Raw genomic sequence first — 23,833 nt, forward strand, 5'->3', positions numbered from 1 at the left:
CACGTTATTTATCAAGTACAGGGGAAATTGATTAACTGTGGAGCAGAATTGTGTAAAATTGAATTCAGAACAGTTTTCTGTTTTTTCATAATAAAATGATTACTGAAAGAATTCCATCTGAAGACTGTTGAAAGCTGGCTGCAGTTTATGATATAACGGATAAAATCTGCATCCTTGGCCTTCCAACAACCTTTACACCAGCAGATGGTGGGCGTAAAGATGTCATTCATCATTTATTTACAATGGGCTTTATTTATTCTAGTGTCAACAGCTGCCCCAGGGAGCGGGTTATTGAATTCAAATGTGAAGCTCTGGGTTATTTGCTTCCTTTCAAATTTGTCTTCAGAGCTTAGTTGCTAGGAGTCCATTCTGTGCTCTAATAATGATTCATGTATTGTGAAGCCATTCAGTAAATTGGGTTGTCAGGGATTGCCAAAAAAGGTTTAGAGGTCTTGTTCCGATTTTTTTTTAACAGCGCTGTGCTGTAGTTGGTGTCTTCTCATTATGTGCCTTCTTTTGCCCGTGTAAGAGACTTTGTCCCCAGTTGTCCCCGCTCTGATTTCCCCTCCATACACCTTCTTGCCCTCTCAAAAGTAGTAAATTTTTAGCAAGAAAACATAAATGTGAGACACGAAATAATGCAACTTTGTCTTCTACAGGCAGGACAGGAGTCCTTCCGTTCCATTACAAGGTCATACTACAGAGGGGCAGCAGGGGCTTTACTAGTGTATGACATAACAAGGTGAGAACGTGGAGGAAGTTATAACTGGTTTAAAATTGTCTTTTCTGTATATCACAGTACAGTTCTACAGTGTAAAAATGTCTAATTTAGCATTTTTATAAATAGGTGCAATCTGATGTTTTACCATGTTCATTATGTGCTCAAAATCAAGATACAGCCTATGTTTAGTATATAAATACTTCAAATTTTCTCAGTATAATGGTTGAGAAAAAGTATATGTAAACTCTTTGGAAGAATGAGTCAAAATATTTTTGTAAACTCTTTGACCATGAACCTCTGAATTACCTTTATTGAGAAAGACCTTAAAGTATTTCATGAATTCTTTTCTTGTGGTTTTATTACCACGAACTGTATTTTTTCTTTCACTGTAGCGAACTTTTTACTGAAGTACCAATCTGGAGAGGGAAAATAAATAAATAAATGCTTTTAATTTTCATTCTCTTCCATACTCAGGAGGGACACTTTCAACCACTTGACAACCTGGTTAGAAGATGCTCGTCAACATTCCAATTCCAACATGGTTATAATGCTTATTGGAAATAAAAGGTAAAATTCAATCAGTCATGATTTTGTAGATACTAGAGATTTAAAGCTTGTTTTTTTCATTACCTTTTTTCTTTCTAAATGGTGATTCCATAAGTTAGCACCTAGATCTGTCCCTTAAAAAGGGAGTATGGCTCCTAATTTAGGTGTTCTAAAGTGGTTTGCATTTTTGGTTAAGAATGACAGCAGAGAAAATGTCATTAAACAAAGTGAAGCCCATACTACTGGATTCACTTCAAAATGTTTACGAAATATAAAACTTGCATACCTCAATAATTACATGAGATGCTTCTGAACTTCAAGCCTACTTTATGTTCTGTCTGTTTCAGCTAGGAGTGTGGTCAGAGAATGGTTTTTAACCATTTCCTTGTGAGTTCAGGCAGCTCTTAGACACTAAGTGATACAACTTCAAAAGGTTTGGAAGTTTGTTACCAAACTTAGAAACGATTATCTACTTGGCCTTTTCATCTGCTAGAGTGTCCAGAGTTCTAAAATAGTTCCCTATTGATGCTGAGACTTTTTTTTTTTTTTTTTAATATCAAAAGCATCATCTCAGAACTTAATAACCCATTAGTTGTGAGCCTTTACCTGAATGACATTAGCTTGTCTCCATGAAATTCTTGAAGGTAAAGATGCCAGTTGAAGTAACAGTATGCTTGTCCCCTGAATTTTAAAGAACAGCTGGATCACTTTTAGATGCTGCTGAGAAACAGCCTTGTAGTAAATACAGTCTAGTTTGGCCTGTTCACCTCTTGTTTCATTCTTTTTTTCTCCCGTTCCTTCCACTTCTTTTCCCTGTATTTGCCGCCATCCTTCCTCCAAAAAATCCCATTAAGCAATAAATGATTATGAAGCTTACCCACATTTTTATTTAAAATATGGAAAATGACTAGCAGAGCTCTTTTTAGTAGAGGGATGTGATAAGCATAGTCTTCACAAATTGTTACAAAAGGTAATCTAATTTATTAAATGAAGATTTGGTAAGCCCATTAAAGCAATGACCAACATTTTTTTTATGCTTATGTGAGTAAAGAAGTGGCACAGAAATAACGTGCACTGGTTTTTGTTTTTGTTTTTGTTTTTTTTTTTTTTTTTCAGAAAATACTGTGTAAATTCGTATACTTAGTTAAGACATCTGTAATTATTCCTGATTATTCTTAGCTGTTAAAGCAAAGTAAATTTTGATGTCTTGCAGACTATATACCATGTGGTTGTATGTTATATAATATGCTACTTGCAGCAAGTTCAGTAATTATCCCAGTTAAACTAGGGTTTATTCACACAATAAATTTACTTAGATTATGTATTCTAAGTTGCAGATTGTGGTGCCACAGGAAGCAAAAGTTCTTTAAGAAGCTTTTTAAAGGGTATTCTTTTCAAGCCTCAAAGAGGAGAATGGGAAGGAAACTCCTTCGTTTGCACTGCATTATACCAAAAGAATGTTACTGGAGCTCTTACAGTAAAGTGTACTGCTCTAAAGACTTATAGAAGGAAGAACACATATACTAGCATAAGATTTTTTAAAGAATAAATTGTATAGGTCCCGAAAGTGCACTTACAATACAATTAATTGTACTACTAACTTAATACAAGATTTGAAGGGTATTGAGAAATTAAGCTGAAATATAATAGCTGCTTTTTGAAAACATTACGTATACTCGAATTGAAACATGACAAATACTATACTTGATCTCCTTTCCAGAACAAAGCATAGCTATATTGATCTAGTAAGACCAAATGCTTCGAATTATTGGAATGGGATGTATGGAGAGAGGAAGACAACTGTGGTTAGTAGAAGCAGTTAAAGCTCTTATATGGATAAGTTTAGATATCAGTAGTGAGTACTGAGTGGGTTATCATTGCAGTTTCCAATGCAGCTGCACTATTTCAAATAAAAAAGATGTTTATTTCTATTTTATCATGGAGATAACACTGTAGTGAATCAAGCTTTAGATAAGATATTTTGGAGTGTAGCGTGGTAGTAGCAATGAAGTTCAAGTTCAAAAATACAACGTCAAACAGCTACCTCGGGGACATGAGAAAGAGCACCTTGTTTATGTTATCTTAAGTCTGAGACTGAGATACTGGGAATGCTTACATAAAATTAACATCAACTTATTTTTTTCTATGAGAAGACATTTTTTGTATCCTTATCTCAAATGCTCTATGTTCAAATGACGTACTGAATTATCTTGACTCTATTACTTATCTGAGTTAGCGTATAGTTGTAAAAACAACAATAACCTACTTTGCTGCAAAATAGATGCCAAGTGAGTATGATTTCTGTTTCATATGTGTGTAATTGCAAGAGTGGCAGCCCAGTATTAAATGTCTTACTAGCACTCTGGCTATAAATTAAACCTCTGTATTTGCATGCTGTTTAATTTGAATTTGTATATATGAAAGTGTGTGTTTACATGCATAATTTAAAGACAAATTATATATATAAAATTATATTAAAAAATACAGCATTATATTGTTCAGAATGTAATATATTTAGAAAGAAGGACAGAAACTGTGTATCACTGTATTTTTAACAACTAAGGAAGTTCTAAAAAGTAGGAGTGAAATACTTATAAGTCCATATGACTTAGAAGTGGTTTTGTCTTTCGTTGTCCAGTCCAAGAAGGTTTTCTATGTTCTATTTTTGTAATATTTAACTTTCTTACAGACTGGAAAGCAGGAAGCAAGAAAATGTGTTACAGTCACTTTAAGTTCTGCTGCTGTTAAAAGGCTAGGTCCTGCATGGAGTTTCAAAACCTAAATGCTAGGTCATCAGGAGGGAGCAGCTAATATAGTTGAAAATAACACTTTGGTTCATAGATAATATGATACTAGAAAAATTATATTTATCTAAAATGAGAATGTCTGTCTAAAGTTATCATTTGAGAAGTAGCTAGCTAAGTATATACCTATTCTGTTGAAAGGCATTTCATGAACTCTTTAAGATCTGTGTCAGCTAGAACTGATAACTCAGGTGTGATGACTGTGGCTACTCCATATGTTGCAAGTGCAAAGCTTATAGTAATTCTACTTTATGTAAAGGTTTGAATAGATCTTTGTATGTACATAAGTTGTAATGGGGACTGTTGGCTTTTGAGTACATCTCTGAAGAATGATATTTACCTGGACAGGTTAGACCACAGGAATAACTTTTTTTTTTTCCATCTTAGTGATTTAGAATCTAGACGAGAAGTCAAGAAAGAGGAAGGTGAAGCATTTGCACGAGAGCATGGACTTATCTTTATGGAGACGTCTGCCAAAACTGCTTCCAATGTAGAGGAGGTAACTTTGCTTAACATTGTCACTTCAGTAAAAACAGTTGTTTTCAAATGCATTCTGTAGTTTGTACAGATGTTATTCCTCTAGATTTTGGCTTTCTCCACTTGAATCAGCTACTCTTTAATTTGTAGTATGAGAAAGATGTTGTCTAAATTTAATCTGATTGCACAGCACCAAAGATATTGTTGAGATTCCATTAACTACTATGCTTATTTTTAAAAATGCATAATCAGTGAAATGGGTACACCTGTTTTGTAATCTGAAATTTGAAACTGGGATAGATTTGCTAGTGCAAAGCAAGAAAAACAATCAGTGTCTTTGACAAATGTCAATCTAACCAGTTCTTAAAGACCTCTTATCTTTCACGTGCTCTTCAGAGCAAGCTATTGCAATACTTTGGTATCCCAACTGTAAACAGTTTTCATCTTTCTCCACCACCACCTAGCAGGAATCTTCTTTGCTGCAGTTCACACACGCAATTTCTGTCCTCCAGAGAGCTGTCAAAGAGGTCATTATTTTGGTTACTGTAGTCTGTTATGTATTCACATGTTATGCTTTTCAGTCTTCGCTATTTTAAAGAACTTCATTCCCTTGAAATTTGCATATAGTTCCTGTTCCTGGGTATATGTGAGTTCTTACCTATGTCACCTTGGTCTGCTACACATCTTTCTTGAAGGATGGTTGTGGTGGGTTGATCTGAGTCAGCAATTCAAAATCTACCCAGTTGCACACTCACACCACTTGTCCAGTGGCATGGGGTAGAGAATCAGAAGAGTCAAAGCGAGAAGGACTTGTGGATCAACATAAAGAAAGCTTAGTAAGTGAAGGGAAGGAGGGGGAGAGTGATGGTAAGGCGGTCACTCCCAACTTCCCATAAACAGATCAATTCCCAGACAGTCTCTGAGCAGCAGCTGTTTAGAAAGGCTACCTCTTGGTTTTTATTGCTGAGCATTATAATTGTATAATATGAAATATCCCTCTGGCCAAGTCAGGTCATCCGTCTGGTTGTGTCTCCTGCAACTTCTTGCCTACCCTATGCCTAATTGCTGAGGGAGTAGAAGCAGGGAAAAAAAAAAAAAAAAAAAAGAAAACTGACGTTGTGCACACAATCTTTAGAAGCAGCTAAAACATTGTGTTATCAATGCGGTTTTAATCACAGATCCAGAACACAGCACCATATATGCTGTTATAAAGAAAATTAACTCCATCCCAGCCAGACCCAGTACAGTGACACGTTAGTGCTGTGTAAATCAGAAAAATCACTTCATTACAATTTCACTGAAATTCTTCTCTCAGAGGGCAGTGAGGCACTGGCACAGGTTGCCCAGAGAAGCTGTGGATGCTCCATCCCTGGACGTGTTCAAGGCCAGGTTGGGTGGGGCATTGGGCAACCTGATCTAGTAGCAGGTGTCTCTGCCCATGCCCATGGTTGGAACTAGGTGATCTGAATGGTCCCTTCCAACCCAAACCATTCCGTGACTTGTCTTTCAGACCTGTACTCAGTTCCTGCATCCCAGCTTATTAGCTTTTTTAAGTAGCGTGCCATAGTTCAGCTTCTCATACTGCATAATCTGTTCTTAATCTTTTCTAAAATAGTCCTAAATTCAAGATGGTGGGCAACCAGTTAGGTACTGCTTTAGTAGTAAAGCTCTCTAGTTTTGAAATTTTGAGAAGTTATAGGAGGAATAGCTTACAGCCTTCAGTTACTTCATTCTGTTTTATTACTGTGTGGTTTCAACATTGTCACCTATTTCTGTGACAAAAAGTGATTTCTAGTGGATGACTTGTCTGGTGCCTAATGTACCTATGACTATCAGAAGGAACATCAGCAGAGAGTTCGTTCTTAAATAAGTTCAAATAGAATCCTCTCTTCCTGGTTCTCTGAGTGAGTGATTGTACTAACTTTAACTCCGATGGAAAAGCTTGAGGATTTAATTCTTTGTAGTGACAGTCAAATGTATTCCTTAAGCAGTACTCTCAATCAATACTAAAAGAGGTAGCATGATCTACTCTAGTTACAGCTGAAAGAGCAAAATCTTAACTTTTGAGTTAATAAGTGAGGAAAAGTAGGCACAGGAAATGAAAGTTTATCATTTCATGGACAATCAAAGAGGCCACTTACATTTTTGTCATTCTGCTGATTCTGGATTGTTCAGTATCAAAAAAAAAAAACATGAGGGGAGCAAGGGAAGAAATTGTGTGAAATGGGCAGCATTAGAAGAAAGATCAAGAGGTATGCACAGCTGAGGCAGACATAGAAAGCCTTCAGCACATGGCTTCAGGAATGGAAAGAAATTATAGTTTTCTGACTGGCTGAGGAAGTTGAAACTAAACAAAGAACAGCATTTGAGGTAATTCAGTGAAAATTAGATGAAATTTTAAGCAGAAGAAATTCATGGCCATGTGTTCACAAATCTTATCTTGTGCGGTAACAATGCAAAACATTTTTACTGTGTGTTTTTTTTTTGGGGGGGTGGAGACTAAGAAATTGAAGTTTTTGACTAGAAAGAGTATGTGTTTATACTATTGAATTTTTCATTTAACAAATCAAAAATGGATTGGAAAAAAAATAGATTGGAAATATACCTAAAAGACTGGGCTTCTGTTCTTTTTACCCCTCAGTAGGAAATATCCTTCAAAAAGAGTGATTTGGAGGAAAGATGTTATTACTGTAAGACTCATGAACATATGGAAATGCATAGATAGAGCAGGCCAGAGCATTCATACATAACAACCAGTGTCTTGTTTCCTCTTTCCATTCTCAGAAGAGGAATTTTGCCTTGCTGGGACTTTATAATTGACTAATAAAGCCTTGGCCTACTGCATTTGTCCCAGTGCTACATTTGCTTTAGTGGCCGCTATATAAAACAAAGTAGTAATGGAAGTGTAAAGTGATGACAAAGAAGCTGCACAGTATCCAATAATAAGGCTTTAACTATTCTTCCACCCATTTGAAAAAAAAACAGATCCAATTTTGAGGTGTCTGTCTGAAGTAGAATTGGGAAGGAAATCCATTTTTCCTGGGCAGATACGCTTTGTAGCTGCAGAGTTGATGCTCTAACCGGTTTCTGAATCTGAGGTTCGTACTCATGGCAAAAGAAGACTGTCAAGGGTTTAGAAATAATCATCACGGATTGTTCATACGTGCCCTTCTCCAAACCATCTTAAAAACATGTAATGATTGCTGTAATTCTCTAGAGCCTTATCCTCAGTATATGAAAGCTGTTTGTATCATTATGAACATGTACAGCTTTCATTCCACTAGTGTAAAGAAAGTATAACAAGTAGTTTTTATCCATTTCAGTTATTCTTGAGACACTATTTGCTCTACAGGTACTTGTATTCTCAGCCCTTTTGGTATCTAACCATATTCCACATTTTATGAACATCTACTTCAGCAGGGCATGCCATTGTACACTGATCTGTTCTGTCCGATTAGACAGAATGGGACAGAAGCTTAGACTGTTTGCCACATGAGCATTTCTGCACATCTAGTTTAAGACCTGGCATACTTTTCTTAACTTTATCTCTGGTCCAGACTAATACCTGGCCCTGCGACAACAGGGCTAATAACAGTGTGGCTCTTCTATGCTGAATACCAAGTTCTTGTTGCTGGGGGATTCAGGAGGAGCAGAGTGACAGTACAGGCTGGTGATGCTACATGGGTTAGCAGATCTTCATCATGAAGCATAAGCTGTTCAAGTCCTGTGGTCCTAGTCAGTGCCATGCAGTATACAGACTACCCACGTTTCATGAGGATGCATTACTGAAACACAGCAGTACATGGATGTGTCTGTTGTCTTGTACCCGAAGCAGTTAAATGGCCAGAGGAAACTTATCTCTAACAGATTCCTTTTATCACTCTTGTTGAAAATACATTGTTCTTACAGAGTGATGAGGCAAGCCACCAGATAACGTGATCGGTTCAACATTGTTTTTGACCCAACGTCATCTTAACATGCCTCATAAACAACTACAATAGAGATTTGTAAGATAATGGTAGTCTTTGGCTGTTTCTTTAAATGAACAAACCAGCTCCTGTTATTAGTGTTATTTTTGTTTCCCTTCTGAAAACCCAGTTTCTGCCACTGTGTAGTGCCTTAGTCAGTTCCTAGCTGTAGCAGTGCATTGTCCTGCTCAGATCTTAAGACAGTTTTAAAACATTCATTCTGTTCTTCAGTATGATCTGTTAAGCTACATCTTGGATGGCAACATTTGGCAGCAGAGAATATCCTGTTAGCTGTTCATGTAGAGCAAGGCTGTTAATGGGATGTTTATATCCTGTTTGCACAATAGGCAATTAATAGCTGGGAGCAGGAAGTAGACGTAGGCTCTTCCTTCAGAGCTTCCATGGAGGCGTGTAAGAATTCAGTGTGGCCACAGAATTAAATCATCACGTGTAATGTGGAATGTGATGAGGATAGGAGAGTTTCTGAATCACTGGGAGGGTAAAAGGACTGGGCGGGGGGTTATTTGACTGGCTATCATTTGGCTGCTGTCGCAAGACCAGTTATACTGCCTCTTCAGCCATATCATACTTGTAGAAAGAGTTTTTTGTTGTTATCAACTTCCCTTTAGCTTCTGTCTAAAGCCATCAAAATAGATAGCCTACTATCAACAGCCAACTGACTCTTTTAGCATTTTTCTTCAGTGCTTTCCGAGCTGTGTCAACATCAGTTGCTTTTCCACCTTGTATTAAAACTACGTGCAATACTTAAGACTTTTTTCTCTCATTTGCAAGAGATATTAACAACACTATCACACTTTCCATTGATGGTTCAACAACAGCACATGACTGTTAGTTGTAGTCCTATCTGAAATGTGCAGTTCAGAGCTTGCTGTGTGGTTTCTGCTGGGGCAGTGTCTAACACATGCACAGGTAGAATAGGGTCATCTGCGTGAACCGTAAAGTCTTCTACAGCACTCGGTAGTTATCTTTGCATCCCATATCATTTGTTTGAGTCCACTTACAGGCACTGATTGTAAAGAAGTAAAGATGGCTAGCTGTATCTGGAAAGCTGGAGTAACTTCATGCCTTCCTCTTGTGCTCCATACTGCTAGTTCAGTAATGCCTAACACGATCAACCTTAAGCAAAAGAGTTTTCTGGATCTGGTCAGACCAGCACCAGACACCACCGCTGTTCAGAAGCTGATCTCGCCGAGCTCTACTAGCATGTCACTGACTCCTGGTGTGGCAGTTGGTTTCAGTAAGTTGTTTCCCAAACCGATGGGATTATATAGCCCTATGCCCGGCTTTCGTTTTAGACTACTGTCTTTGTTGTTCCAAGTCGTCTGCACATAAATAGAATGCATTAATGCATTCATTGTTCAGGATTAAATCTGAATGGACTAACCGCTTCAACCCCGTGTTTGAACATACAGCTGGATGGTCAATCGACAGTTTTGTTTCACTTGTAACTTAATTTTCTCTTCAGGCAGTTTCTTTCGTACTTCTGTTTAAACAGAGAGTGGAGACTCAAAACCCCTGTAGTTTCAACAGGGCTCAGCCACAGATAATGGAAGGATGATAGCCTTTGTAATATCCTAAAGGGCAAAAATGAAAATCCCACAGAAAGATGAGATTCTTACCAGTTCCAAATTAGAACTGATATTTTCTAGAACTTGTTTTTTCCCTTCCTTTTACCCTCTTTAAACATGACTAACTGCTGGTACACAAACAGCTGCTTGACCTGGTGATCTATTTAGCAAGGATTTAGTTGATACAACTTGAAGATACAACTTGAAACTTCAAGGTGTTAGTAGCTTTAACAGTGAAGTGACATAAAATGTAATCTGACTAGAACTTCCAGAACAGTAGGATTACTTGTATGTGAAAGGTGTGGTTTTTAAATTTTATTTGGTTTGCCTTAAGTTGTATCAAAACCAGGATTCCTTCAAGTTCATTGAAATCGAAGTTCTGTGACCCTTCAGCTGTGTGAAGCTGAGCCATTTTCTCCCATGAGGAAATAGGTGTAGGAAATCTGTAGGGGAGAGAAGGGGCAAGACACCTGACTTCAGTGAAGATTCCCAGCTTTTATCTCCTTGTGGGAAATCCTTGGACAGCGCCCCAATTCTGCTGCAAGGAGTAGTGACTCTGCCATGGTTCTTGGGGCTTCTGGGCATCCTGAGGTGTAATCATAATAAAATTCTCAGCTAAGGGTTCCAGTCTTTAAATGACAGCATGAAAAGCATCATATGGCTGTCTGCCTGAGCCATAGATTTTGCTCTATAAGTAGTTCATGAGTTATGTGTTTATCTTTTCCTCAGGTGCACCATCTCTTGTAACTATTCAGCAGCGGCTGCAGCACTTCTTGAGAAGCTTCAAGCTAGTAATGTGCTTCTTCACAATTAAGTTTGTCAAAGACAGCACAAGCCAATTACTTGCAAGTTCTGTTTTGGGCCTGTGCACCTTGCCTTTATATTTAAAGCCACAAATGTGTAAGGGCACTTCTTGGGGTGTGGGTTCGTTATATAGCACTTCCCTGCTGCTTGATAACTAACCCCTCTGTAAGCCCTTTGGTGACCTGGGCTTCTTTCTGAAGGATCATTTAATTGTAAAAAACATTGTATTTCTGTGCATAAAACAGCTGCTCAGAGCTTTGGGATCCCCCTCTGTAAGTGACTTTCCAGCACTACTTACGCTCTGGGATGTTGAATGCCCTACTGAATAAATCCATTTGTGGTCTGTATCGTTACTGTTTCCAAATGTGTCCTTGAGTACTAGAGTAATGAACTAATCTTACTGCTGGAGCATAGCAAATTGGGAGGAAAACAAACTTCTAGGTGTTGGCTGACCACAGAGGTGAAGGCCATGCTTCAAAATTTGAGATATGTTACAGTTAAGTGTTCTTGAGTTAAGAGTAGGAAAGCATTCAGAAATAATGAACTCGAACCAATTTGTGTTTCAAAGCACTAAATTTAATATAGCCACCAGAGGGCAGCATGTTACACGAACTGGAAATGCAGAACATGATATATTTTGGTTTTGAGCAAAGATGGACTTGTAAAATCTGAGTTTTGAAAAGTATCAGTGATCCATTTACAAGTTTGTTATGCTCAGCTTGGAGCTAAGTCATCAAATACTCATCACGGCAATAGCTTTAGTGTCTGCAAGACCTGATTTGCACATTTTGTCACATCTGCCAAATCTAAATATAATTGTTCTATAGCTTGTGTTCTGGTGCCTTCAGCTTATTATTACTCTTACATACAACTTGCATGTGACAGAGGTAACAGGAGCTTACTCCTTTACTTCCTGCATTTTTTTTTCTAGTAACAGAATTCATTCTTCCTGGTTTTGTCTCTAGGGCAGTAAACCTGTTATTTGTTTACTTTGATAAAATAGATGTCAAATTGCTTTTGTTTTATAGTCAGTGGTTTTAGGATTAATTTGTCTTGATTGCAGCATCTGTGCTTTTCGGTTGTTGTTCTTTTGGGTTTGCTTGTTTGTTTTCTGAGGTGGACATTTTGAGACTTTGTGATTTCTATAAAGCAATGTGACCTAGGAAACCCCTTATGTAAATATCCGAAGTGATATTTTACTCAGATATCATGACTCAAAACCCTCCTTCGTTTGCTTTCCACTAGGTGCAGGTGTGACACAGCAGGCAGATCGCATCTTACAAGACTCAGTTTCCCTGTTTGCACAGTAATGTCATTTTCCTCAGCAGGGTGTTGCCGTTATCAGTGTTGGCAAACCTAGTTATAAGGTGAACGCAATAGAAAAAGGTTATATTGAAAGAAATCATTAAATCAATGCACAACTTCTGTAGATTTTTTTTTTTAAGTGCTGTGGTGATAGATGCATTCAGTAGTCTCTTAGGCATAAAAGCATCAGTAACTTGTGATTTAGGAAGATTAAAACCAGGAGTTAAACACGAAGTGTAGACATTCCTAAAGATGCAGTGATTTCTTTAATTTTCCTCAAATGTAGCCTAGAATTTGTATATTTGGAAGTCTACACATAAAAGGGAGAGAGTTTTTTTGCAGACTTACGTTAACGTAGGAGCTGTGTAGCAGGGGCTTGCCATCTTTCAGGTGACTGCGTGTAGAGCCAGGCAGAACCCAGTGCTGCCTGTCTGGAGTCTGTGAGAGTAAACTGGGCTGGACCTGAGTTGGTCGGGGGTGGAGAGGCATCAGTGTCTTTGTATTGTGGTTTAATAACAGCTGCGTTACCAGGATCCACAGGGCAACTGCAGCAGGCTTGGTAGGCAGCCAGCCTGGGTCCGCGTGGGCTTACTGGTTGAAGTCTTGTGTTGTGTGGAAGTGGCTGAGCTGCACCTGGATCCAAGTTGGCATGTGAAGTGCTACAGCTGTGTTCTTGCAGTCCCCTGCACGTGGGCTAATAAATGCAAACTGGATTTGAGGGGAAACAGCTCTGTCTCTTTGCATCCGTGGCTCGGTTAATCTGCAAACAGGATAAACTGCCCATAAATAATTGAGAGTTTATAGTATACTGCATGTTCCAGATAAGAGTTAGAACATGCAGTATAAAAAGAAATTTTTAGAAGAAGCCAATTACACAGAGTTCACCTTCTTGTCCTTGCTATAATTGGGGCACTAGCATACAATGCCAAAATCTGATACGATATTCTTAAAGTGACTAACGTGCTGTTTTTAGTAAGGTTCTCAGGTGGGTATTTTAGGTCCACTTACACTTTGAGGCATAAGCTAACTTAAAATACATGGATGGAGGTCTTTAAACAAATGGAGGTCTTTAGGGATGCAATTCTCTTTCCATGGCTGAACAGTAGTAATTTTTCAGAATCTGTGCTAACTGAAGAAAGCAAGGCATAGTTGTTTTTTTTAGATGATGTATTCTTGTGAAACCAGTGTTTTCGAATAGGAATTATTTATATGTGACCCAGTATAGCCTGGCACTTTGCCATGCAGAATACCTGTACGTGCTGTCCTAACACTGATATTTGGTGTACCAGAATCACAGCAGAAATTTGGTAATCAGATTATCTCTTCAGACAAGTGAAATGATAGAACTGAGATGAGTTGGAATATTTTGATTTTCCAGATCAAGAATTTCTCAGGAAATGTACTTAGTGTTAAAATACACCGTTTGTACTGAAGGCAGCATGCTTTTATGCTTTGTACAGTATATATGTAATAACCCTGTTGAATAGGGGGGTGCATTTTATCATTTTTGTGAGTATAGATACATTCTCACGGTGATCTCTTCCTGAATGTAGCATCCAGAAGATAATTCATTAGCTTGGAGTTGGTAGTCTGGCAAAATTCTAGGTGGTTGGTCTAAAGTAATTTTTATAGATGTAATTTAATTCTCATGAAATTAATTCCAAGAGCCTAAGCGTACTTAGCCAGCTCTAGTTCCAGAATTGTTGGAAGTGCCAATTGTTAAGTGCTTGTTTACATGAAGTTATCATAACACGTTTTTAAGACTTCAAGTTCTGCTTAGTGTCCTACTTAAATGGGAACGAGCAAGCATCCTCACAGATCCCAGCTGTGACTCTGCAAAGTTTTTTGGCTTTTACCTTTCAACAGTCCCACATACGAGCCTGATACAATAGTTATGTGTTATCAGAAACCAAGATAAGTACAAATGCTTTTTCTTGTATTGAAAACTTCAATTTCTGAGGAATTTGAATCAATTCATAGTTGGCTGAAAGCCAATTTTTCTCCTCAACTCCAGCGCATGTTTGAAAAACGAACTCACTTCCTAAGTGCCTTGTGAATCTGCAATGATTAATTCTTCTCATTATTTTGCTGCAAATTCTCATGACCCTCTGTGATGATTCGATCACCCACTTAGAGTTTATGCATATTCATATCTTTCTGCTCCTGCTGCAGCCGTTCAAGTCTCCTTCACTGGCTGTGGTGTGTGCTTGGTGCAGTAATTGAGCTGCAGTAGATTGATTACTCTGGGGAGCTGTAAGGCCTTTAAAGGTGAAAACATATCAGTCCTGTTAATTAGGAAACAAAGCTCTGGTGGCAAGTTCAGCAGTCAAATGCTTCCAGTGTAGAAATGAGGAAAGGTATGATTTGTTCCTCTCCATGAACCCTGTTTACTTTTTTATATTTGCATTAGATCTGTATTTGCTGTAACGGGCTTGAGCAGAAGATAGCATATCTTGTATGATCGTGTGCTGATGGTGTTTTAAAATAAAAAGAGCCACGTATTTGATTATTGCTTGTAATTATTAGCTGCTGTTAATCACCTCTTAAATTATACATTGTCTTAGGCATTGTTTGACCTATGAAGTTAAATGAGAGATGAAAAATGGAGCCAGTGATTGTGAACTTTAACCAAAAATATTTATTTATATCATTCACTCTTTCAGACCTAGCATCAAAAAGTCTTTTCTCAGAATTAACACAACACAATTTGAGAAATCATAATAAAATGTGGAGTATTTCTTTTCTACCATTAAGATATCTATTGCTCATCATGTGCAAGATTAATTAAAGAGAATACATTCTTAAAATTAGGTGAATATTAAATGATAGCATAAGGTTTCATCCAGCAGACAGCATCCTTACATCATCATTGTAAGTACCCTGTGGTTTTATGTTGCTAAGCACTCTAATCTAGAGTGGCCTATTACAAAGATATTAAGGGTAGGGGAAACCATCTGCCACACAATCTATCCATAAGGGTCAGAAATAAATAATTTAAAAGTAATTTATATATCTTAAAAACCACTTTTTTCCCCCTGTAATTACTGGACAGCAGATTGTAGAATATATTTATTAGGAAAATGCCTCTCTTTTCTGTAAATAGCTTGTGATCCATTGCTACTTGAGGGTAGGTTGTAGGATGCTGTTGGCATACCTGTTCCTCCTGAGGTAGGAAAGTCTTGCTGGAAAATATACACCAACTGGAGCCCAACGTCATGTATATCTTACACCAAGCGATATCACATCCACTTGTTTACTATTGTTTTCCTCCCTTGTTTTAGGCATTTATTAACACTGCAAAGGAGATCTACGAGAAAATCCAGGAAGGAGTTTTTGACATTAATAATGAGGTAAGTTTTAGTACTCAAAATGCTTTCTTCTTTTTTGTCTCACTTTATGTGCCAAATCCACCCTCCCTAGAAAGCTGGACAGTAAAATATTTGTCTGTTACGTTTAGATATAGAATTGTCTGCCATTGTGGTAAAAATGGATTAAAATAAGTGACCCTATCCATCCATGAAGCATCACAAAATAATATAAATCCCCAAAAGAGAAGAAAATCCACTTTCATCCACTTCTCCATATGGTGTCATCTGTTTTCAAAGATAATTTTCCACTATGTAAATGGAGGACCATGTTGATATGCCAGATGCACTCCATGAGCTGTCCAGTGTAGGGGAGGGATTGCTTTGAGAGTTACATAAAAGACTTTTGAAATGTTCCTGGGTTAGGTGGCTGGATTCTGCAGGGAATAAAAGATTAGCCATTTTGTCTATGCACATTACTGAAATTACAGATTATCAGGGCCAGTCTCTTCGGCTTGTTTTTGTGAGGTCTGGGGTGTGGAGCAGGGAGCACTTCTGTAAAAGAAGAGTCTAGAAAGACAGACCTGTAATCTCTTAAATTTTGGAAGGATTGTGCTGTTGAAAAACCTGAGCAGCTAGGAGGTAGGTTCATGGCTGTAGAAAAAGCAAATTCACATTCAGTGGTAGTAGATAGAAATATGTTTGGATCATACAAGTTCTCAGTTATTACTTACATTAGAGGTAACAGCCCATAGAACAGTTCAGCTGTGACAGTGCAAAGCAGTCAGTCGTCTCTGGTTCACAAGCTTTGTACCCCGCATCCCTAAATATTGCTGCTGAGGTCCTTAGTAAAGCCACGTGGAAATGAGTATTGCCATAACTCTGGCCAGGACTGTGAGCCTGACGCTCCTCTGAAGCGCGATAGCCCTTGCAGAAGTGTTCGAAGAGCAGGGAGGAAACTGGCAGGACTCAGACTCATCTCTTTCCCCGTAACACATCTCAACATAAGAAAATGTTGACTAATAAAAATATTGCTGTTCTGACTCTGCAGCGGAAGTAATGAGAAACTTCAGTAGTACGAGAAGTATTTGCATTAGGAGACTTGCAGCTAAATAAGAGTGCAGTAGTAATCATTCAGACACTGATTCTGACTGAAAAACGGGTGTGCATAGGTGGTGTTTTGGTGAAACACCTTTTCTGCTCAGTCTGGTGACAAAAGTTAAAATTTTCTTTAGCATATTTTCTAAAGAAACGCACGCAGTGCAGTATAAATTGGATGGTAATCGGCGTCTGGAAAAGCGTGCTCATTGTATCTGTCGGGTTTCATATAGTAGCTGACTGCTTTACTGTGCCTTACGGAGCTTTGATTGCAATATGCTGTCAAGAGCCAACAGTCCGTGCTATTTATTTGGCTTTGGGCCAAGTCTGGCTCCTTGATTCTTCAAGAAGTTGCTACCAGCCCAGAGGGGGCAAAACCAATGAGCCATAGGGCATGCTTTTTATTAAAGAGGAGTCAAAGAGCGAAAAGAAACCACATCAGCTGCTGTCAATACTGAGCTAGTGCCAGAAACCCCAAGGCTACTACTGTTGCAGAACAACTGCCAAGCACTATAAATCTGAGATTTACTGTGACGCAAAGTTTCCTTAAGAGCTTAATTTCTGAAGCTACTGTATTACTTTTCTCAAAGTGCTGTATTTTTAGGTAAAATCCACTTGAGGGAGTGAGGGTTAAGATATAAGTGTGATTTTGATGAATGAAAGAGCTACGCTGTGTGTGGGTTCTTGGCAAGTAGCCACGTCTTTCGGGATCATAGAAATTATTGATGACACAGAACACTCGTATGCCCTTAGCCTGTACAGCTGATTCAACACAGAAAGAAACGCTGTCTGGAGAGGAAAAGTTTTATACTAAACTATTAAACCGGTGGAGGCTTTGGTGAGAGGGGGAGGTTTTACATTCCTAGCAAATGCTTAAAGCCTTGTGCCAAGCAGTACTCCTCAAATGCGATTCTCGCTCGGTGTTTTCAGGTTAGGAGTTTAAGGTACAGGATTTAACATGCACGTAACATTTAAATGAGAAGGAAAGCATCTTTCTTTAAATTATATTTAATTGCCAAGGATGTTTGCTGTTTTTTTTGTTGTTGTTGTTGTTTTTTTTCTTTTTAAAAAAAAAAGCGTATGTTAGGAGAATTTACCATATGATTGTCTTTTTAAATCAGCTTTTTAAGTGTATTTAGTTTTCTGCAATAATCATACTGTGTATTGAACTTCATTTCAGGCAAACGGCATAAAAATTGGCCCTCAACATGCTGCTACTAATGCAACACTTGCAGGCAATCAGGGAGGACAACAAGCTGGTGGAGGCTGCTGTTGAGCCTGTTTTTACTTTCTAGCTGCCTGGATGGGGCCTACTAACTTGTTTGTTCACCCTTCCCTCCCTCCCCCTGCCCCGCTCGCCTCCACTGCAATTCAACTGAGACATGAAACTTGTAAGTTGGTTTCCTGTTGCAGAAGAAGACTTTATCCTTCAAATTCTTGTATAACTTTGAATAAATGGTTAATGTTCACTTAAAGACAGATTTTGGAGATTGTATTCATATCTATTTACATTTGATTTCTAGGTCAATTGATGTGATTATTTTTGTTAAATGTTGTCTTGTGCCCTTGACTACGAACTGAATTGTATTAAACACTACAAAGTCATCTGAGTATTTTAATCAGTTTGTGTAGTTAGGTTTCCCAGTTCCTGCGGTTACCTAATGTTTAATATTGTAGAGCTGTCCTCAAGTTTTTTGTCAATTTTCAAGGCTATAAAGAGCAGCAGAAGGACTCTTTTAATTCTGTATTTATCACTTTCTGTATATATAGTTTAATAACCTGCTTGGGTGTACTTGCCAAGCTAGAATTCTTTAATGCATTTGCATAAATTCTATACTACTTAGAGCTTGAAAACTACAGGAGCATTAATAGAAATTGCTTGGACGCTAAATTTTAAGCCTTTTTGACATTGTTAGCATGTTCATCCTCCCCTGTCATTATCCTGAAGTCCAAGAAGAAATGCTTAATGTATATTACTAGAGGCTACATACGTGCTATCTATTTTAATGCCAAATGTTTGCTGTTTGTCCACAATTTCCACAGCACCTCTTCAGAAATGGATTAGCTGTTTGCCTTAACAAATACTATAGGTGAAAACAGAGCATGAATGAAAAGCAGAGGAGGAGTTGAAAACATTAAAATGGCACATTATAAACGCGTTAATCTTTTCTTAATGTTTTTTCTTGTTTACCACTTGATTTCTAGGTATATTTTTCATGCAAGGACAGTTTTTCAACCTAAATGTACAGTGGTTGTGTAAAGCTTTCTTTTAGTGACAACTTGTAATCCTAAATATATGGTAAGCATCTTGTCTATTGTGAAGAGGGTGTGAAAATAAAATCTGCCAGTTTGGAAATCTTGATGAAAATCAAAACTAGAAATGCTTTGGTACTTTTTATGATGGGGAGGTGTGGGGGGGGAAGTTTTGCCTCAAATGAAAGGGATGCAACAGTACAAAACAAAATCCTATGTTTAAGTGTTTATTATTAAGTGCAGAATGTCATGTCACTTTTCCTACAAATGAGGGAACAACAGAGTTTCCACCTCATCCTGTTTATATAACTTGCAGATAAAAGGGTGACATTAATGCTAGGCCATGCTTCACATATCTTAAAAGAAAAAAGAAAAAAAAAAGACTGCAAACTTTTTGTCTTACTGGACCAATACTGACTGCACCACACCACGGGGGGACGTGGATCCTTGTATCATCCATTCTTATTGTCAAAACTTTAACATCGGAACTTAATAAACTTCAGTCTGACAGGTGTAACGTAGCAGTGGTTCTGAGATTAAATAAAGTTTTGAAAATGTGTGGAACTTCTTGTTTGTGTATTGGGGGAAGGGACAACTGATCAGGATAGCTGTTGGTTGCCGACTTCACCTCTTTCTTGCACGTTCAGGAGCATGATAAGCAATGTGTTCAACTACTTACATTTTTAAGAGGGCTCTCTATTTACGTGTTGTTAACTGCTTATTATGTATTTGCATTTATAAAACACCAACACTGCTTCAACTGAAGTCTGAAACTTGTGTTGCATGATGGTAAAGCCATAGGGCTGCTTTGCATGGATGCTGGGAGAAAAATGGCTTGTATTGAGGAGGTGCTCACAAGAAAGAACAAATGAATGAGAGTACTTGCTTGAGTTAACTGCTTGAAGATATTTTGGAACTGGTACCGTTACAGAACTCAACTGCTTGACAGGAGTTGGGAGAAGAGTGTGCCTTTCTATAGCAGCCTCAGCTGTGTTATAAATGGCAATAAATTTATCTTAGACATAAAAAATGCCACAGTTAAGAAAGCAAAGTAGGGGAATTTGTACCCTAATTCTGACAAGAACAAAAATGCATGGTTTAAGTGATGATGACTTAAAGCTAGGATATTCTGCTAAAGCTTCTGGCATCCACTCATTTTCTGAAAGCGTGGAAGGCATAGAACTGACCAGGAACTTACTACAGTGATTTTTTTATTTTTTTTTTCTGGGGGGGGAGGATGAGGTAGGGGACAGGGGCAATGTGGCGTGACTTATAGTCACAGGTGGATAGTGGTTGTGATCCTGCTGGTTGGTCCTGCCTTACGTGCTAGTCGTACACAGTGCGTTATCTCAAGAATCTGGTACTTCCAAAGAGAAACTAGAATAGAACAAGTTTCCTCACACTCTGGCTGGCGCTTTGTCATGAGCTTTATGCGCACACAGTCCTTTTGTTGCCTGTCAGAAATCTGCATATTTTTGTGGGTTTTGAGAAACCACTGATCCTATTTCATCCTACTAGAATTTGAAAATTATATGGTACAGAACCCAGCAGGATTTACTTGCACAGCATGTGCTTTACAAGGTTATTGTGTTACAGGTTTCAGTTTTACTTTTACACGAGTGACTGATAACTAGCTTTCATGTTGCATTCCAGTTGCTTTTATTGATTGCGTTTTCATAACCAAAGAATTAAAATATTTCATTATTCCCCAGCAACTTGTAAAGCTGTAATTTAAGACTACTATCGATAGTGAAAAATCATACCCCGGTGACAGTTTCCCTATAGTCCCAATTTACCAAATGGTATAAACCACAGTTAACTCATAAAAGAGTAAATTTGGAGTGACAAATCCTCCGAGCATGACTTAAGACTTGTCGCTCCTATTTCTGCTGAGGATGAGAAGCTCCAGGTATTTTGGCAGTCAGTTAAAACAGACTAAACTCCCTCTCAATCTTCTACCTGTGTGTTTCTGTAGACTACAATCATTCTGATTTATTCTTGTGCAAGATTAGATTCAGCATTGACTTAGGGTAAATGACTGCCAAAACGCTCGCTGATAAGTTAAAATAATGAGAGGCTGCCTGCAGCCCCTAGCCAGCACTGCTCCAGAGATGTCTCCTTTCTGTTACGTTATGCTTTTTGTAATACTTGGTTCATTGTTTTGCTCTCTAGTTGGAGAGCCTTCAACCACAGCATTTGTATAGTGTGGGATTTTATTTTATTTTATTTTTTAGGAGGCCAGAGATTAGGCTAACGGGTGTGTGCTTAACTTGGGAAAAATATTTCTGCCTTAAGAGTCTAATGCTGTGTGTTATGGCACTAAAACTGTTCTTGGGATGGGGTAAAATGTGAACTTACCAGGCTCTAAGTTACAATTAATACGTTTTTTCATTCAAAGTTAACTTAAAATTGTCTTCTGATTTCTCTTTTTTTGTGTTGAAGGTCTTAATACTTCTAAGTGACAGCACCACGATGTGCCTGTGCTTCCCTTGGGTGTTACGAGAGGGCATTGCTTTTGCAAATGTTTGAACCCACGGTGGCAGTTCCCATCGAAGGGCTGTTCTTTTGGCATGGTTGATAGTCCTACAGCTTTCTCAGTCTTCTCCTCAGTCCGGTTTCTCTCGTGTATTATCTCCTTTTTGTCTTGTCTCTTCTGGCATTCTTTCATCCAAGTTGACATCCAGTGAGAAAGGTGCTGCTCCCTCCCCATGCTTACTGCTCCACATCCCTTACACCTACGCTTATGGGAATTTGCTCTGGGGGAAGGGGCGGGGGTGAGGCGGGTGTGTTGTGTCCCTGCAGGACTTAAAATCACAAGGAAAGTGTTGCATGGGTTCAGATACACGCTGCACATGTTACATGTGGACTGTTTGGGGGGGGTGGGGGGCATATAATTTGCCTATTCCTCTACTGAGTGGGAGGAGGAAGAGGAGAAAGGAAGACTGACTGGTTTTATTTGGGTATCTTCAATTTGTTTGCTGATACCGTGCTTCTCATTTGTATATTCTTAACGCTCCTTCCCCTAGCGCAGCCTGTTCTTTTTCTGCCCTATTACTGCATTGTAACTTTAACAGCGTACAGTGGTGATTTATTTTAATATGGTACTGAAATCTCCATTTGTAAATAATCTGGGCTGCTGCTGTGTAAGTAGCTGATGAAATGTCTTTACTGGGTCTGCTGCGTATGAAAGAAACCACAACATTAGGCAATAAAAACTACTAACAGAATGTTACAAAACCAAGACCATGACAAAAAAGCAGCATGTTGTGGATCTATCATTTTTATTCTTGGGACAGATTTTATTATTTTTGGAACTATTACAAGACCTATGTTAAATATTGTGGATGATAAGAGGAAACAGACTCTTGGCAAACATGGAAAACCAATTACAGCGTATTACCCTATTCCCCTTCCAATAAAGGAGGGGCTAAACCAAAAGTTTATTCTTCACTTAGCAGCTGGAGAGAACCAAAAAAAAAGTGCTCCAGCATTAGGGTTGGCTCGAGGAGGGAGGCTGTTAGTGTAGCAGGCTGACTGCAGGCAATCGGAGCTTGGCAAGGCAGAACCAGCACGCTCCCGGGCAGTTCTTTATCCCAGTCTAAAGAAGCACACTTGTCGTGGGAGCTCTGATTAAAGAAATAACCACTTATACTGTCAGGTGTGCTGCTCACTTCCACAAAAAAAAAATAAAAAGTTTTGGTTTTGGTTGCAACTTTCAATGCTGCGAATCTCCCCTATCATAGCGGTGAGTATTTTTGAAGGCTTGTGTCAAGAAATCAGCTGGAGCATGTTCCTGGCGCTCAGGTTTAACTGCTGCGTGACGTATGGGTGAAATAAGGTGCAGTGGAAATCCACTCGACGGTTTATTCAGAGACCAGCCCATGACGGCGTATGTGCATCCACGTGAGCTCCCGTCCCAAATTACAGCTCTTGTAGAACTGTCCGCGACAGAGCGAATGTACATGTAAATGAGCCGGTGCGTCAGCACGCGCTGTTCTGTGCTTTCCCTCCGAGAGGTGTTTTCCCTATAATTTTTAAAATTCATAAATAGAAGCTTTTATATTGGGCACATCTTGATGACTGGTGAGAGAGCAGATTTGGTGTAAAGTGTAGCATGATCTAATTAGCCTTTCCTAAGTGAAGCTCAATACCACGTATCAAATTAAGTGGAAAGTGGTTATTTACTTTTCCTAGGCTTGGACACATGATACGGGAAGAAAAATAAATCTTCAAGTGAGAGGATGGTTCAGAAGAGACCAACACACCTGTAACGAGGGTTAATTTGGGGGTAACGCTGTCCCAGTTGATGTAGTTATGAAAACAATGCATTTTCAGATCATGACTTTGGAGAATATTTTTAGATGCAGGAAATGGTTGAAATACTGTGACTTACAGGACGGTGAAGTGCCAAGGGTTCTCAGAAGGACAAAACGTGTGGAGTTGCTCACCACTTCCCAATACCATAGTGCAGGGAGAGACTTTAGGGCCTGGCAAGTGTTACCCAGCAGCTGAGCACTGCCTCCTGTGTCTCAGAAGTGGTGCTGCTACTGCTGCTGAATCACAGAATCATCATGGTTGGAAAAGACCAAGATCATCTGGTCCAACCATCCCCCTACCACCAATGTCACCCACTAAACCATGTCCCCAAGCACCACGTTCAGCCTCTCCTTCAACAACCCCAGGGATGGTGACACCACCACTTCCCTGGGCAACCCATTCCGATGCCTGACTGCACTTTCTGAGAAGAAATGTCTCCTCATTTCCAACCTGAAAGCAAAGCACTAGGCTGACTGTGGCGATGCAACTCTGGCACGGACACCCAGGTGCGATCTGTGCACAGGTAACGACACCGAGACCAGAGGGGAGGCAACCCCCAGGATGTGAAGGTGGGTAAGTACGGCTTAAGGAGAAGAGAGAGGAGCAGAAGTGGTGGCAGAGGACTTGGGGCAAGTTAACCTGTAAA

General features: G+C 38.9%; 1 protein-coding gene across 6 annotated transcripts in view; it reads left to right on the forward strand.

Annotated features, from left to right (window-relative positions):
- Positions 1-19,391, forward strand: part of RAB2A (RAB2A, member RAS oncogene family) — a 41,832-nt gene extending 22,441 nt beyond the window's left edge. For all 6 annotated transcript variants that reach the window (XM_084281238.1, XM_084281240.1, XM_084281239.1 and 3 more), the window contains 5 exons: positions 660-742; positions 1,196-1,288; positions 4,459-4,570; positions 15,496-15,564; positions 17,798-19,391. In XM_084281238.1, the coding sequence (XP_084137364.1) occupies positions 660-742; positions 1,196-1,288; positions 4,459-4,570; positions 15,496-15,564; positions 17,798-17,893 (453 nt within the window). In that variant the 3' untranslated portion in view covers positions 17,894-19,391. The remainder of the gene's footprint in view (positions 1-659; positions 743-1,195; positions 1,289-4,458; positions 4,571-15,495; positions 15,565-17,797) is intronic.
- The last annotated feature ends 4,442 nt before the right edge of the window (positions 19,392-23,833 follow it).

The sequence above is a fragment of the Netta rufina genome (genome assembly GCF_964035555.1).
Source record: "Netta rufina genome assembly, chromosome: 2".
Lineage (NCBI taxonomy): Eukaryota > Metazoa > Chordata > Aves > Anseriformes > Anatidae > Netta > Netta rufina.